The 17830-nt window shown below is 42.0% G+C and overlaps 1 protein-coding gene across 4 annotated transcripts in view; it reads right to left on the reverse strand.

The window, feature by feature from the left end:
- SLC23A2 (solute carrier family 23 member 2) overlaps window positions 1-17830 on the reverse strand; it is a 124570-nt gene that overhangs the window by 21755 nt on the left and 84985 nt on the right. For 3 of the 4 annotated variants that reach the window (XM_054574001.1, XM_054574000.1, XM_054574002.1), the window contains 3 exons: window positions 11749-11837; window positions 10682-10752; window positions 9476-9657 (listed from right to left, as the gene is read on the reverse strand). The exons of the other annotated variant lie outside the window; for it this stretch is intronic. In XM_054574001.1, the coding sequence (XP_054429976.1) occupies window positions 9476-9657; window positions 10682-10752; window positions 11749-11837 (342 nt within the window). The remainder of the gene's footprint in view (window positions 1-9475; window positions 9658-10681; window positions 10753-11748; window positions 11838-17830) is intronic. 4 annotated transcript variants of the gene reach the window in all.

Genomic DNA, 17830 nt, shown 5'->3' on the forward strand with positions numbered 1-17830 from the left:
AGCAGTGAAGCAGGTTGCTTCATTACCTAAGCAACTGTCCCACACAGTTTACAGGTGCCTTTTCTGCAAAAGGCCACACTACTAAGACAGGGAGCAAAAGCAGCTCTACCTGATACACAGAAACAAACACAGGGAGGCCGCCGAATTGAGGAGACAAAGAAATATGGCCCAAATGAAAGAACTGAACAAAACCCTAGAAAAAGAACCAAACAAAATAGAGATAACTAACCTAGAAGTTGCAGAGTTCAAAACACTGGTGGATCAGGATGCTCAAAGAACTCACTGAGCATAGCAACAACATAAAGGAAGAAATGAAGGTTTCATGAAGTGAAATAAAAAAAAATCTATAGGGAACCAACAGTGAAGGGAAGGAAGCCAGGATTCAAATCAACAATTTGAAACATAAGGAAGAAATAAACGATCAACCAGAACAGAAAGAAGAAACAAGAATTCAAAAAAAAATGAGGACAGTATAAAAAGACTCTGGGACATCTTCAAATGTGCCAACATCTGAATCATAGGGATGCCAGAAGGAGAAGAGGAAGAGAAAATAATTGAAAACTTACTTGGAAAAAAAAAAAAAAGAAAGAAAACTTCCCTAATTTGGCAATGGAAATAGACATACAAGTCCAGGAGGCACAGAGAGTTGCAAACAAGTTGGACCCAAAGGGGACCACACCAAGATACATCATTATTAAAATGCCAAAGGTCAGAGATAAAGAATCTTAAAAGCAGCAGGAGAAAAAGAGAGTTACCTACAATGGAGTTCCCATAAGACTATCAGCGGATTTCTCTAAAGAAACTGCAGGCAAGAAGAGACTGGTAAGAAGTATTCAAAGTGATGAAAAGCAAGGACCTACAACCTAGATTACTCTATCCAGCAAAGCTATCATTTGGACTGAAGGGCAGATAAAGTGCTTCTCAGACAAGGTAAAGCTAAAGGAGTTCATTATCACCAAGCCATTATTACAAGAAATGTTAAAGGGACTTATCTAAGAAAAGAAGATCAAAACTATGAACATTAAAAGGGCAACAACTTCACAACTATCAACTGAAATAAAATTAAAAAAGAAACACCTAAGCAAACAGCCATAACAGGAACAGAATCATAGAGACAGATACCATTTGGAGGTTATCAGGTCAGAGGGGGAAGGGGGAGAATGAGGACAAAGGTGCAGGGAATAAGCAGCATAAATGGTTGGTACAAAATAGACAGGGGGGCGTTAAGAACAGTATAGGAAATGGAGAAGCCAAAGAACGTATATGCACGATCCATGGACATGAAACTGGGGGGGAGAGGGGATTGCTGGAGGGAAGGGGGTATGAATGGGAGGGGGCAAAGGGGAAAAAATTGGTGCAACTGTAATAGCACAATCAATAAAATATGGATAAAAATGCCAATTGATTTATTTTAAAGTAAACACTCTGAGATCCAAAAAGACCCCAAGTCTTCTATTATTATCATTATTTCAGGTGACAACCCACCTGACAATTACACGTGGTCTGTGACGGTCACTTTTCCAAGCACATTTAAAAATGAATGAGGGATATACACAAAACTCAGGGAAGGACATCCAGGTATCAGGCCCAACTCTGGCAGCACAAATTAAGTGAGTGGGCTGGGCAGATGAGCACTTCATTTTCTTCCCACTCTAATATCCATCTGTTTCAAATTCATGTTCACCCTCAAATATACCATATTTTGCTGTGTATAATGCACACATTTTTGCCCAAATTTTTGAGGGAAAAATAAGGATGTGCATTATACATGGGTACTGCTACTTCCCTATCTATATAAATGTTTTTAATTCTTTTTAAAATTTCTTGTACTTTGTATCTGTTCTTGTGTTTTGTGATTACTGTTACGTAAAATTTCTTGTACCATAATGTGTTCAAAAACAAATGCTAAAATTTCTTTATAATACAAATAAACAAGTATCTAAATATAAATAAATAAATAATTGAATTAAAAAATTAAAACAAATTTTCTCCTGAAAGTTTGGGCCCAAAATGTGGGTGCGCACGATACATGGGAATGCATTATACATGGCAATATGAGCTGTCTGTGGGGCAGGTGGGGCAGGCAGTCCCACAGAAGAGGCAGGAGATGGGGGATGTGCCAAGGTTTACACACTTTGGCTGAGCAGAAAAGGGACAAGGATCTGAGGCCCAGATCCTCAGACCAGGGTTCTGTCCACCACAGCTAACTAGCTCTTTCCACTTCATATTTACATATGGCTTGCTGGCTGACCTTTCTTTTACCTTACAAATATTCAAGAAATACATACTAAAATGCAGGAAAATTATAGAAGAAAGAGAAGCAAAAAAAGACAAAATCCTCAAGATCAACTAACTCATCATCCTACCACTGGCGACAACCCTGCAGCACTCTGGTCTGTGATTCCAAACAGCTCCCACTCTTGGGATTTTTATGGGTCATCCTGGGATTAGAGAGGGAGACAAGACTGCCTGTCGTCATCCTTGCCCTCGGAGCACAAACAGGTCATCATCTGACCCAAAGTGTAATTGCGCTTTACATGCCGCTTCCCAACCAGCTTGTAGCCCCTATTAATGCCATGACCTCGACAGGTGGAGATCTGCACCAGCATCTTACTGGCGGCTCCGCATTCCGTCCTACAGACGTAGCACATCCTAACAATTCCCATACAGTGCGACACTGGGAGCAACAGAAACCGTGAAGCACTGCCGGTCCCTGGTCCCTGGCACCTGCCTGAGTATCTCCCGATGATAAGTTCCTAGGTCTATCACAGATCTATCAAACAGTAAGTAACTTACTTAAAAGCTTCTGAAACAAACTGCCAAATATGTAGAGAAAGGTTGGGTAAATGTACAGGGGCCAAGAACATGTACTTGCTACTCTCTGTAGCACTTATCATACCTTTAAATCTCTGCCAATTTTATTAATTTAAAAAATCTCATTATCATTTAATATTCATTCATTACATATGAATTACTCAGTTCAGCATTGTTTGCAGCAGTAAATATTTTAAACAACATTCATGAGTATCAACTGGGGAATGGCTTAATAAATTATAAACTATTTCATACTATTTAACATAGTGCAATTTTACAAAGATTGAAATACATCTAAACACACTGCCTTGGAAAGGTGAGCCCAACAATAAATGTTGGGGTAAAAGTCAAATTTTAAAATAATATAATGGCAAAGCTGTGTATGTACATGTTTGTACTTATGCCTAAAGAAGAAATATGAAAGAATATTAAATTTTTACTGCTTAACCATGAGCATATTTTTTTTGAGGATGGGGATTACTTTACTTTAGACTTCCCTGCTTAATTACTGTTAAACTTCAAATGGTTAGAATTTAAATGTTTTCAGGGATATAGATAAAACGAGATTTCTCTTGAGTGTTCCAGGACCTACAGGAGGGCTTGGTGTACTATTCTACTTTTGCATAGGTTTGAAATGATCCCTAAGAAAAGTAAACAAAAAGTTCTGACAAGAAAAACACAGTTCCCATCAAGGACCTAAGCATGGAGTTAGAAATGTCACCACATTTACCCTCCCCTAAGAATGTGTCTCTAAATGCCAGTTCTACTGGAGTGACTTCACAACCTGACCCACCACCGCTACCCTCACTGCTGTGGGAATCCCTATGAATATGCACTTTGATAACTGGGTGGGGAGGGTACCCCTTCTCAAATATTAATTGGCTATTTATATTTCCTTTTATTGTTATATGACTGCTCATATATCCTTCGTCCATTACTCCACTGGGACTCTCTAATTAATGAAATACTATGAATTGGAGACATTAGCCTTTCTCATCAATTTGCTATAAATCTTTTCCCAGATTCATTCATAATTTAGTTTCAGTGGTTGGTTGATAGTTTTAAGTGCATCAGAAGTAAAATCCATCGATCTTTCTCTTTTCAATTATCTGCTTTAAGATCTTCTCGTTTGTTTTTTTAACCCTCACCTGAGGAGATGTGTATTGATTTTTAGAGAGGGGAGCGGCATATGTACCCTATGCACCCTAACTGGGGATCAAACTAGCAACCTAGGTACAAAGGAGGGACACCCCCCAAAAACTGGGATTATCTTCTGGAAGGCGGCCCCATTGTAGTACAGGCTCCCCAAATAGGTGAGTACTCTAGGAACCCTTCTGTACCAGTGCACCAGCTGGCATTGCTGTAAGAGGCTGCTTTCGGCTTCAGTGAATTTTTTTTTGAACTCTCTTTCAACGTGTTTGCCCATTTTGTGATGGCTGATTTACAGCACACCTGCCCACACCGCGCTGATGGTTCAGCAGTTTTTAACCAAAAATGGCATGACCCCCATACCCCACCCTCCCTATTCACCCAACCTTGCCCTGTGAGACTTTTGTTTCCCCAGAAGAAAAAAAGTTCTCAAAAGGAAATGTTTTGTCAATGTGGAAGGGGTGAAACAAAAAATGGCAGAAGCACTAACAGGCATCAAAATCAGTGAGTTCAAAAATTGTGTGCAATGGAAAAAAGTCTCGATAGGTGTATTACATCAAATGGACAGTACTTTGCAGAGGACTGAAGTTTAAGCATGTAAGAATACACAATTTTTTATAAATAAATGCTATTTTTGGGGTCCTCCCTTCATGTGTGCCCTGACCGAGGATCGAACCAACCTCTTTGGTGTAAGGGATGATATTCCAAGCAACTGAGTTGCCTGGCCACGGCAAGGTCTTTCCTGTCTTATGATTAAATGTTTATGTAGGCTTTCTCCTAATGCTTTTCATAGTTTTATTTTCTACACTGTCTTAACTGAAATATAATCTGTTATAAACTAGGAATCTAACTTTTTGCAAATAATTATCTAATTTTTCCTACAGAATTCTTCCATTTCCCACTGATTTCATATATCACATGTTAAATATGAATTTTTCTTGCTGCTATTTCTATCCCTCCTGTGCTACTCTACCAAAGTCATTCCTGTCCCAGGACCACAGTATTGCTATTAAGCTCTCGATTGTAACTTAATTTCTCCCTGACCCTTCTGGTATTGTTCCAAATTACTTTATTTTCTTGTCTTGGGCATTGGTTAACACGTTCAGGTAACTTTAAGTGATACTGGTATTAATTAACATGTTTACCTTGGTTTCTGATTAGAATAGGCAGGCCTGATTTAATTCTTTTACAATTAGAGAATGAGGCATTTTCATTAAAATCTTACTCATAAAAGCTTTTTCTATTCCCATGTTGCTAAGAGTTTGTGGCATGGATATATGGTTGAATTTCATTTTTTTTTAAGCCACAGTTTTTATTAATAAAATCCACAGAGACCCATAATGGATTTCATTAATAAATTTCCTAATAACCATCTTTGAGCTCCTGAAATAACACAAAATTCATTGTTATTTTATTGCATTGTAGCAGCCTTTTTCCAAACCATGTTCCAAAGAACAGTCTTCCCATGTTTACAGCTTAAAAATACAGGTGTGTAAAGAACTGGATACAAAGGTCCTTTTCGGAAGTCTTCTGCACACTTGAGTTTTAAAAGAGTTCAAGGAGCCTTTCAGTAGAGAAAGATGCTGAACTTTGTATGCTACCTAAACATAACTGAACTCAGCTCAGAGTTTTCCACATTTCCTGGAAGGAAAAAGTTGACCACACTCACCCTTTTGCATTAGCTCTGTCAATATTTGCCATTAAGATAAAGCTGACTGAGACCTTTCCCTTCTTTTCCAAAGCTCCAAAACAGTTTAAAAAGTACAGAAATTCTGTCTTCCTTGAAGATGCATTCACTCACTCACTGTCTAACCACTGAAGTCCAGGGCTTCTTTTAGAGATGAAAGTCTTTTGACAATACTCTTGTCTTTTCCCTTGGTCATAGGTGTACGCAGCCCCAAACCCTGACTCCGGTCCTCCCCTCACTTAGTTACAACATGCTTACTAACTGCCTACTGTGACGGATGGTGAGCCAGGTGCTTGGGGGTGCTGAGGCCTGCCCTCACTGAACCAACACCCCAAGTAAAAAGATGAGCTCTTGGCAATTAAAAACTATAAGACAGGCCCTGGCCGGTGTGGCTCAGTGGAATGAGTGCCAACCTGTGAACCAAAAGGTCGTTGGTTCAATTCCCAGTCAGAGCACATGCCTGGGTTGTGGGCCAGGTCCTCAGTTGCAGGTGTGCGAGGCAGAAGATCGATGTATCTCCCACACATTGATGTTTCTCTCCCTCTCTTTCTCCCTCCCTTTTTCTCACTCTAAAGATAAATAAATAAAATCTTTTAAACAAATAGGAGGGCAGAAATAAAAAGCTTGGCAGAAGGATTTAAGATAAAGCTGAGGAAAATTCCTATGAATACAGAAAAAAGATGAAAGATGGAAAACAGGAGAGATAAGTAAAGGAAGAGTTTGAGAAGTCCAGAAAGAGATGAGCAGGAATGGAAGAACAAAGGCATCTATGAAATAATTCAAGATCATTTCCCACTTCTGAAAACTTGAAAGTCCAGTGCTAAAAAGCTCTGAGTATCCAGCATGAGGTGTAAACAAACAACAAGGGGCATGGGGCTGATGTTTCAGGCAACATGACAGCAAAAAGACTTAGCAGCTTCTAGAATTCTAGCATGTGTCTCATTGGAGTTATAAGAGGAAGAGGTAGAAGAGGAGGCTTTGAAGAGATAACAGCCAAGCATCTTAGAGCACTGAAAATGGAGAGGAAGGAAGCAGAAGAGAAGTTGAAGACCAGTTCAGAAGCAATCACTGGCGCTGGTTCTAACCACCCAAAGCACAGACCCAGCGGATGTTCTGAAGGTAGGACAGAAGAATGGTTTGTCCACGGGAAACAAGGGAAAGCAAACAATCAAGGACTACTGTGGGGTTTCTGGTTTAAGCAATTAGGTGCATGATCATGCCGTTGACTGAAAAGTGGCAGAAAAGGAAAAGGAGCTGGTTGAGGCAGCAAACAGGGAATCAAATCTTTGGAACTGTTTTCCATTAAAGTTTGAGATGTTTAGTGGAACGGCAAAAGGAGAGGACAAGGCAGGGGTTGGAGCTCTAAGTCTGGTGTTCAGCTGTCTGGGCTACAGGTTTGCATGGAAGTCCCCAACATTACAGCTGTCTGCTGATGCCAGGGACGAGATGCTCTAGGAGAGAAAAGCACGTGGAGAGAAGGTGACCCAGGACCAAGTTCTGAGGAGCCCCAGCAGTTACACATTACAGTGAGGAGGAGTTAATTTTGCTTATTTATACTTTTCTGGAAAACCACCCATTTTATTTTATTTTATTTTTTTTAATTCAGGGGCAGGGAGCATCGATTGAACTTACCCTCTGTGGATCTGTGGTCTTATCCCTTTACCTGTGTGTGCATGGCCTTCTCATCTAATAGCCTTGTCAGGACTCTATGCATTATTCTCCAAACGAGCACCTTTTAGAATTATCACCTCTATGTGTTTCATATTTTTTCTGCCCTTATTAATTCTTTCCCCCAGGTTCACTAGGCTCATTTTTATCCTGTTTCTCTAGTTTCTGAAGATAGCTCTCTTCATGTGCTTTATTTGCCTTTAAGGTTATGAATCTTCTCAAGAACAACTCTGACTGCTCTGTAAAATGTGCTCAGTGCCATTACAATCATCATTCTCTAAATGATCAGCAATCCTGCCCTGACTGGTGTGGCTCCATGGTTTGGGTGTTGTCCCACAGACAGAAAGGTGGCTGGTTTGATTCCAGTTAGGGCACATGCCTGGGCTATAGGCCAGGTCCCTGGGTAGGGATGTGCGAGAGGCAACAAATAGACATTTTTTTCACACATGGATGTTTCTCTCCCAACCTCTCCTCCCCTTTCCCTCTCTTAAAAAACAAACAAACAAAAAAACTACCAGCAATTCTAAAGTTTTAATAAATAAGTTATAAATACCTCTGACTGCAAGTTATTTGTAACTTTTGTTTTTTTTAAGGTTCTAGGCCATTTGGGGGGGTTCGTTCACTTTTTTTGTCATTGATTTCTAAATTAACTGTATGATGCTAAATACAATTTCTCCTTTTTGGAACTAGATGTATTTCACTGAATGAGCATTCCTTTTTTTTTTTTTTTAAGATTTTGTTTATTTATTTTTAGACAGGGGAAGAGAGGGAGAAACAAAGGGAGAGAAATATCAATATGTAGTTGCATTCCACACGCCCCCCGCTGGGGACCTGGCCTGCATCCCAGGCATGTGCCCTATATGGGGAATCAAACCAGCAACCTTTTGATTCTCAGGCCGGCACTCAATCCACTGAGTCACACCAGCTGGGGAGAATGAGCATTCTTATATACCTTCTACACACCAAACCTGGTGTGGAGTGTATTGGCCAACCTTCAGTGAAAAGAGAAAATTAAGAATAATCCTAGGTATTTTCACATACATTTTTAATGATATATGCGTTACAATTATGCAAGCATTCACTGTATTGGTACACCACGTTCTAAAACAGAGAGGCAGGATTAAACATTATGGGTTAAGTTCTACTCAGGCTATTTGGATTTTGAGAGCCATCCCAGCCAGTTCTGTCTGTGTGATCCTGGGGAGCTAACTGTGCATCTTTGTGCCTTGGCTTTGTGAGTGGGGACAACACTGATACGTACTTTAATTTACAGTATGTACAATGTTATGTACAGCACTGATGCAGACTCAATAAGTACTTCCTGTTGCGGAATAATTGCAGAATATTTCACAAAGCAATAAAAAAACAACTGTAAACCCTCTTGTATTACTAATTTGTTTTAGAAATTCTACCGGCTGGTAAAACTCCAGTCTTTGAACCATTTTCTTATTATATGGTCAACTCATATATGCTCTATAGACACACAAGGGAAAGAGGGTTCTGTTTGTAGTATACAGAATGCTGAGGTTCTAATTAATAATCAGTCTTACACTATTATCAAAGCCTTGGATGTCTTTACTGACATTACTTAAATGGGTAGGTGACATTTTTAATAGGCTTAACGTTCTGTGCAAAAAGACCAGCAATGACGAGCAGGACTCTGGCCGCCCGCAGGCGTGCAGAGCTCCCCGTGGCCCGAAGAGCCATGTCTCCTTTGATGCCAAGAAAGCCTCCTGCAGCATTGCCTCCTGCCAGGCTCGGTGTTATATTTGAGTCTCATCTAAAAGATTCAGTTTCTAGGTATTTCATTTCATGCACAGGAGACCTGGCATGACCTCAAAAGTGAAGAGCTAATGGAACCACCATCCTCCCTTTTCCCAAAGTTTGAGCCCCTGCAGCCCTTCCTCTACGCATCGCTGCCAGGTCTGTCTTTGGCGTGCCTTGACCGCAAGTCACTTCCCAACCTCTGGCTCTAAAAGCCCTGTCAATAGTTCTCTGGCACAAAGTAAATAAAATTTAAACTGTCAGACTATTCTGACTTAAAAGAAAAAAATAAAACTTATCTTCTAAGGTTCGAATGTGTTCCAAGGGGCTGGCCCTGGGTGTGGGAAGAAGGGAGTTTTACTGTCCACAGCCGAGTGGTCTCAGCACACTTACAGCATGGCGATGCCCCAGTGCTTCCCCGCTCTCTCTCCCGCCGCCTGGAAACCAGAGAGGCCAATGAGGGCCACGGTGGGTGTAATGGTCAGGGGCCCGATGTATTTTAGCAGAGCGCCGGGCAGGCCCAGGAAGCCAATGACCACTTCTATCAGTGAGGACATGATGATGGCCCCCTGGATCTGGAATGAGAGAGGGTACAGACATGAGAATAAGCTGCTTATATGTCACAAACTGCAATGCCGCCTACAATCGTAACTGGTAATTCTGCAACACATCAAGTTACAGTAAGTGTGCCAATTCACGGGTGTGACTGGGGCCTAGCAAGCTTAAGGATAACTTGACTGAAATAAGAATATGATAGAAATGTGCACCTAATGCGAAGCCAACTTGCCTTTTCCACTGATAAATGAGACAGGCGTAATTTATAATTCCCATTTAAGACACAAGACATTCAAAACTAGCTTCAAAGGGACACTGCAGTTCTTGACTTTAAAAAGTGGGCCCTTGCAGGACATGTAAAAGACAGTGTTACTGACAAAAATTCTGAAGGAATGTTTTTATTGTACAAAACGGTTGGACTGACTCTGAACTAATGGTGAATATCTTATAGATTTTAAATTTATCTAGATAAACTGTCAGCCACTGTTCATGTCTAAGGATTCCCACGACCTGCTCTGTTCAAGGACTCTGTGTAGACAATTATCCTTTAATTCTTTTCACAAATGTAGGCAAACACTTTGGCTGGAATGAATAGTTCTGCTGCCTGTTGACAAGCCTCTGTAGCGCCTTCCAAAGGAGCCATGCCCCTCGGCTGGTTACGCGTGGGGAGCGCGAGTGTGCAGGTCTGTGGGTGCGTCAGGAGGGGAGGAGGGAAATGAAAAGTGAGAAACTACAGGGCAGGGGTTGGGTGGAAGTGGGAAGAAGGGGGAAGGGGACTATCTGTAACAGTGCCAACAATAAAAAGAGTTAAAAAAAAAAAAAGAGTGAGAAACAATACTTTCTGGCTGCACAATGCATTTCTGCATGCCTTATTTCACAGTGATGTCATCTAGATTTAATGACATGTTTAACGACAGAAATAAACAAGTAGCTGAAAAGAAAAGGAGGGCTTGGTGCAAGCAACTGCAATTTCCTGGGCACAACCAACACTGAAGCTGAGAGGAAACACAAAGAAGCCACGAGCAGGCAATGCTCATCTTTTACCTCGCGTATCCGGGGATACCAGATGTGCTCCGTGTGTAACAGTTCTGCTGTTCCGTTGGCAACTGAAACATCTTGAAAACAAAAACAAAGATAAAATTTTTCTTGGAGTGACAATGATGTTTCCAGGACACATTCATTTCACTTTTTAAAAAGAATTTCCTCCCTGTTTTAAGTATATTTGTATAAATAATGCCCATGCCTGAATTTCAACAGTATGGCTTACCATACTGAAAGGTGGATTCCTCAAAGCTAATTTAACCAAATTTTTTCATTGACTGAGAGCTCCCAGCTTGTCAAAAGCTGACTGAACTGGTGATGCACATAGCCAGTGCCAGCCTCACACAAAGACCAACGCTTGCAAGCAGCTGACTAAAATGCCCAATAGCGAGGTTGCCTACGGTTTTAAAAACCTAGATAAAACAGAGGGCCTTCTCCAGTCCCAAATCAATCTATGGCCACAAAGTAACTCCTAGGAGCAAGGAAGGAAATGAAAGCTCGAAAACTTTGCTCCTAGAACCTAAAAACGGAACAATATTTTGAGAGTACTACAGGTCTGGTTTTCTCAAATCCCTTATTTTATCTTTTTCTGACCTTATCGGATAACTTAAGGATCTTTACAATCACTGAGGAGGGGAGGGGGATGAAAGTAATTTTCAGAAAACCAAAGCAACCAGATCCTTAAAAAGCAGAGATGTTTCAGAGAAGGGATGCTGACGCAGCAAAGAGAGTGATTACTGGTGGTTCATAAAATCCACTGAAAGAAAGAGGCAGAAAAATAGCACAAATATTTTTCTCTTTGTTCCCATACTTATCAATTTCATTAGCATAGAGAAATGTGGTCCCTTCTGGTCCTTACTTGCTCTGGAGTTAGGGATGAACAGGTAGATAGAGAGAGAGACAGAAACTTGATCCACAGATTGGAGCGTTCTGAGCTGTTTGTTGGTTTGTGTGTTCTGTGCCTGATTCCAGAAAGGATTTAACGTTACCCAGGGCAGCATGTCCAGTCCTCCCTTTTATCACCTGTGTTAAAGGACCCCAATGACATATGTGGAAATAACTGCAATTACCTGTTGTGTTACATTTCCATTTATCTAAAGACAGGATGGCTCGAGCAGGGGCCAGAAATGCAAAAGCACTGGCCTGAAACAGGGGTAACCTAAAAGAAACGAGACCAAAACCATGATCACGGCATCAGGAACTACCGAGGTAGTTCACTATTTGACAGCTTAACAGTCTTTCCATAGACAAACAGCATATGAGTAAACGCAGGCCCACCTGGAAGAAAGAACCCTGGTCTGCAAAGATCTCTGCTAGCAGCCAGGGCCTCTGGCTTCTCTGTCCTCCCCTCCTGCTGCTCTTCCCCCAGACAGCCTTAGGATGGGCCCCGGGGTAGCCCTGTAATTAGCACCAGCACATGTCCCTGACAATCACCACCTTTTTCCCCTTGGGGATATTGGGCATTTGGGAGCCTCCCTTTCCTGCTGAGCTTCTAAGTTCCTCATTAAACATCAGTCTATGTCTTCCAATTCACCACCCACCTTCTCCTCCTCCATTTCAAATTCTTATCAGTTATCACGGGGAAAAAATGTATCGTCCTCTATTGTTCCATTTTATACATCAAAACTGCCCTAAATCACAGAGGATAAGCATTAAAATCACATTAGTGATCTAGATCTATTGAGAAAAAGGAAAGCTGTAAGTTACAAATCAACAGTGATATAATATTCTCCTTAATCATAAAGACTCAAGTATTCTAAACCTTATTTTTAAAGGTCCCAGAAAACTTGCAGATTCTCCATAAAATCTCCTGCCCACAAATCTCCAACTAAATGCAGAGATATTTAGATGCCATCATTCAACTATATTTTAGATACTTCCTATTAACTTCATGGAACACTTGAGCGACTCAAATTCAATGTTGCCACTGTAAAACATTTTGTAAATGTTTACATTTGTAAAACATTTCAGCTACAGTTGTATTAAGATGGCTTTATGGGTTAACACAAGAACTTTATCCCTATTTTTAATATAGTTTCAGGGTAAAATATAAAATCGGCTCCTGTTTGCAGGGGCTGGGAACTCCCAGATGTCCAGATCCTTCTTAAATATCATGAAGCAGCCAGCTTTGCATGAGTGCCCTGGCCAGTGGGTCGGGACCTCAGCACGCCCTCCCCAAGCGGAGGGCATGCCCTGCCCTGACTGAAACAGCAACTGGGCTGAGAAACAGAGTGGCTCTGGCTGAAGGATATCCAGCTGCTTTAGAAGTGCAGAGTCGGCATACATCATTCTGAGCCAGATAAGAGTCGAGATTCCTTGTTTTCTTGGCTATTTTAATCGTGCAATGAAATCAGCTAAGAGTAGGCAGGCTGATGGCTTTAAGGCACAGTTGCAAGCGGCACTGTATAGACCAGGTGTGCCACTGGTCACGCGGGCATGCCCTCCACCAACCATCCATTTGTGATTAGAATTACCTGTTGGGCAGGGGGACGGGGGTGGGGAGGGGCAGACCCAGAGCGAAACACTGTCAAAAGTGAAGGTCACCTGACGTGGGAATGTAGTATATCGAAGGGGAAAACGCTGTTTGATTTAGACCAATTTCTTAAGCACAATATTTCAGAAATGTACAGAATGGATAAAAAGGGGATCAGCATTTAGTTAGAAATGGATGCCATGTCAAAGGGCCGAACAGCATCTGTTTTGCTCTTGTTTCATATTTCAAGCAATAGATCCTCAGACAATGCAACATGGACTGTACTTAGAGATCTCATCCTTGGGAACACTATGGATAACACTGCCTGGGTGACACAATGGATGTGGGACAGTGAAGACTGGCTCTGGGCTCTACTCCAGGGGACATGAACGATACTCAAACTCAGTCTGCACTTGACCACTGCTGGGACACCTTTCAGGACAAGAATATTATGGCTTCACCCCTACCAGAGGCCCTGAGAGCCCTGATGCAAGGCAGCTCACTTTACTTTCAAACAACCAGGACCTGGGGTTCCTTTGAGAAGTGGGTGACAACAGAAAATTCCCACCTGTGCTGCCCCAGTCTCCCAAGGGGAATGGGAAAAGCTGCACATGCTGGCTTACATGTTCTGTGTCCAGGCACATACCGCCTGCCACGGGCAGCACTGTCTGAAAGATAAGCAGCCGCTTTACAGGAAGCAGCGGTCAGTACCTCAGCAGTTAAGTGTGGTCTCTATTACTGGAGGCAAAAGTCAGCAGGATGACTGAATTATCCTTAGGCAAAGTTGCAACAAGAGCAAGTGACTTCATTAAACCAGAGGTTCCCTAAACAAGCAACCAAGCCAATTTTCCACGAGAAAGACTAAACATGATAAAGCACTTGGTATTCTCATCTGATAAAGTGGCTTTTTCAGGCGCTTCCCCAGTGTAATGCTCGTCAGTACTAGGGCTCTTCTCTCTGAACCTCACTCACATGAGTACCTAAACCTCAGGTCCCCAGGCTCCCCAGGCAGACAAGACTGCCAGCTCTTTTATTTTGTACCGACAAGTGGAGAGGAAACAAATTAAACTTTGCCCTTCTTTATACCAGGGGTTGGCAAACAGGCCCATGAATGAGCCAAGTCTAGCAAATTACCTGTTTTTATGAGTAAAGATTTACTGGGACACAGCCACCCTCATCTGTTTACGAGGTGTTGACAGCTGTTTTTAAGTTGTAATGGGATAGTCAGCCACTCATAACAGAGAGCACAGAGCCTAAAATATTTACTGCTTGTCACTCTACAGAAAGTTAAACATCTTTGTCTACTACGAGATAGTATATCTTAAAAATGTGACGAGGTGGTGGATTTTTGCAAATGAAAGTTTTTAAAGTTAATAGTGTCACTAGATGTTAGTAAGAAGAATTCTGAGCAGATAAGCACCTTTGTCATGATACAGTCCCACGGGGGCCTCGAACGCCAGGAGAGCAAAGAACGTAACTGGCTAGTCCGCCATTTTTGTTTGTTTATGGAGTATTTTCACATTGCAAAGTTTTAAAAAGTGTTCTTACATTTAATGTCATTACATTGACCATCCTTTAATTGTTCCTAGAGTTTGAGTACTAGTTTAAAAGTTTAAAATTTGCCCTGACTAGTATAGCTCAGTGGGTTGGGTGTCACCCCACAAACCAAAAGGTCGATGGGTCAATTCCAGGTCAGGGCACAGGCCTGGGTTGCAGGTTTGGTCCCCAGCTGGGGGGCATACACATACAAGAGGCAACTGATCAATGTTTCTCTCCCTCTCTAAAAATAAAAAAGTAAATAAACAATTTTTTTAAAAGTTTAAAACCTCATTCTAATTAGAAAGGAAATTCACTCATTTCATTCTAGTACTTACAGAGTTTTCATGATTTTTGCATTTGGGTCTCTAATTCATTTTGGGTTGATTCAAAGAAAACTCAGCTAAAAGCAAGTGTAACCATTATCTTCAAGTTCACGTTATCCCTGTTTTACAGATAAATTCTAAAAGTTATATGACCTATTCTGGTCAGCACTCTCAATTAGAATGATCCCTAGGGAACCTGGGCGGGAAGGAGGCAGCCGGCTGGCGGCTGGCGGCGGGCCCCTCCAGAGCCATAGCTCACAGCAACAGGCTTTGTCCAGACAGCTGCACAGGAACTCCGGAGGGCTAGCTGGGCAGGATTCCGATAACTCCTTTTCCAACATGATAGCATCACTATTTCAGGTCAAGGGCCGGTAGACTAAAGTACTTTTATTACATAAAGATCTAATCAGTCACAGAGAGGCATGAAAGAACTCCTAGGGGTGTGGCAATGTTCTGTTGGTGGTGGTTGGATGGCTGAACACATGGGTAAAAACTCATGTAAAAAGGGGTAGATTTTATTGTATGTCAATTACCCCTCAATAGATATGATTTAAATTATGTCTATAAAGTTAAGTGTCTTTCTGGGAATGGAAATGGGAGGAGGATGACAACACATTCCTTAAATACTGAGTTATATTAAATGGGTTTTTTTTTTTTTAAACCCACAAAATTTAGGAAAGACTTTCCCCCTGGTATTTGGTGAGAAGCTCTGTCCTCTAGGCCTATCCCTGCACAGCTTTTGCCACAACAGTCACCTGGCTGACAAGGAAGGCTAAGAGGGGAGAGGCAACAGGCCATGAGGAGAAAAAAGAGCCATTCAGAGCTGTGGGAATGTGCGGGATGAGATGTGACGGTCAAAGAAAGAAGACTGTAAAGAACTAAATTCACCCCTGGCTGGTGTGGCTCAGTGGATTGAACGCCAGCCTGCGAACCAAAGGGTCACCAGTTCGATTCCCAGTCAGGGCACATGCCTGGGTTGCAGACCAGGCCCCCAGTAGGCGGCGTGTGAGATGTAACCACACATTGATGTTTCTCTCCCTCTCTTTCTCCCTCCCTTCCCCTCTCTAAAAATAAATTTAAAAAATATAAATAAAGACAAAAGCCAACACAACAATAGCTGTCCAGTGTGAATGAATAAAAATAAAATTTTTTAAAAATTTTAAAAAAGAACTAAATTCATTAACCCACATATACTCCAAAGACTCAGCCAGCCTCCTAGTCCCAGAAGCATCAGAAATATTAACAGAGAAACTGTGTTAACAGAAAGGGAAAGACCACCCAGGAAAGCTAGGGTTGAAGTAGCAAAGCTGATGGCTGTGTGGCCATGGAGCACATCCAACCACCTGCCATGCTCATCCAAGTCCAGCTGCTCCCCAAGGTGTCCCAGCCCCAGCCCACTGCAACCCCTCTGCTTCCCCCTTGGAGGCTTACTAAAATAATGAGCAGCCACAGGCGAGTGCAGACAAGCGCCCAGGATGAATCAGAAGGAGCCTCTGAAAGATCAGGTCGCTCGCCCGAAGTCATATGAAAATGGTGGAACGATAACAATGCCACTTCCACAGTCAAAGTGCCCCCGCCCCCAACACAGCAGGTGAGGGGAGTGAGGCAAAGCCCCCTCCTCCAGGGTCGTTACTTCCAGGTTCCCACTGGCCCCCATTTAATATACAGGGTGGAGTCAAAACAGGGTTACAGTTGTTCATATGGAATATACAATAATTAATAAATAATGTCAGAATAAACTTTGTTTCTTGTACTCACAACTGTAAACCTACTCTTGTTCTACTGTGTACTATCTAAAAATTTAAGTTAAATGAACAGCAATTTTTTTTATTTTGGTGGGAAAACCCCATGACTTGCTCCTATGTGCCAGCTTGACATGACAGAATGTCAAGTCACCTATACAGTAATTCTTGCAAAATTTTCACCCTGAATCAACCATTCCTCTAGCCCTATCTAACAGTTTAGGACAAATAAGGGAGGAAGGGTTGTAGCACAAATCAAATACCACCATGAAGACACAATCAGACTGATTCAGACCACAGAGTACTCAACAGGCAACTGGACTCTCTAAAAGGGGGTGATATGGAGGGAAAAGTGGGGGCTGTTTAGTGACACCAGAGAGACGCAACAAACAAATGCACCACATGAACTTGACTGGATATTGGTTCAGGGAGGTGGAGGGACTACCCATAAAAGGTATTTTAAGGACAACTTAGGAAATTAAACATGGACTGTATATTAGATAATATGGTAAGTGACTGTTGTAAATAGTTACATAGGAAACGCTCATTCTTAGGAGATTTTTAGGGGTAAACCAGCATGATGTCTGCAACTTCACTTTCAAGTCTTTCAAAAAAAAAATGCACATACACCCCACAAAAATTACATATAAAGAAAGAGAATGTGGAGGAAACCTGTCTCCCCATCTCAATCTAAGCATCGTGCCCCTCAGTCCTTCTAAACTTTGTCAATAGTTGAGTTAAAAGCCTGCACTTGAGACCTTGAAGTATCCTGCAGTGGTCCCTGAACTCAGTGAGCACACAACCCATACAGGCCCACAGAACCCAAGGGGATGGAAGACAGGAAAGCTGTCGCCTCAGGGCAGGTAACATCACCAGCTACAATGATACTTTCAGCCAAAACCCTACCTTTACTCAGCAAAGAAAGATTCTATGCATCTACAATGGGCTTGTGATGGCCACCCCACCTACAGCTTTGTCTTTTGCTGGAGAGCTCAGGGTGATGCCTCCAAGAGGCACCTGAAGCAGAAGGCTGGAGGCGACCCCCAACGCAGAGCCTGCCACACCTCAGGGAAGG

This window comes from Pteronotus mesoamericanus, unplaced genomic scaffold (genome assembly GCF_021234165.1).
Source record: "Pteronotus mesoamericanus isolate MK-2021 breed Mesoamerican mustached bat unplaced genomic scaffold, CSHL_Meso_final contig_25, whole genome shotgun sequence".
In the NCBI taxonomy this organism is placed as follows: domain Eukaryota; kingdom Metazoa; phylum Chordata; class Mammalia; order Chiroptera; family Mormoopidae; genus Pteronotus; species Pteronotus mesoamericanus.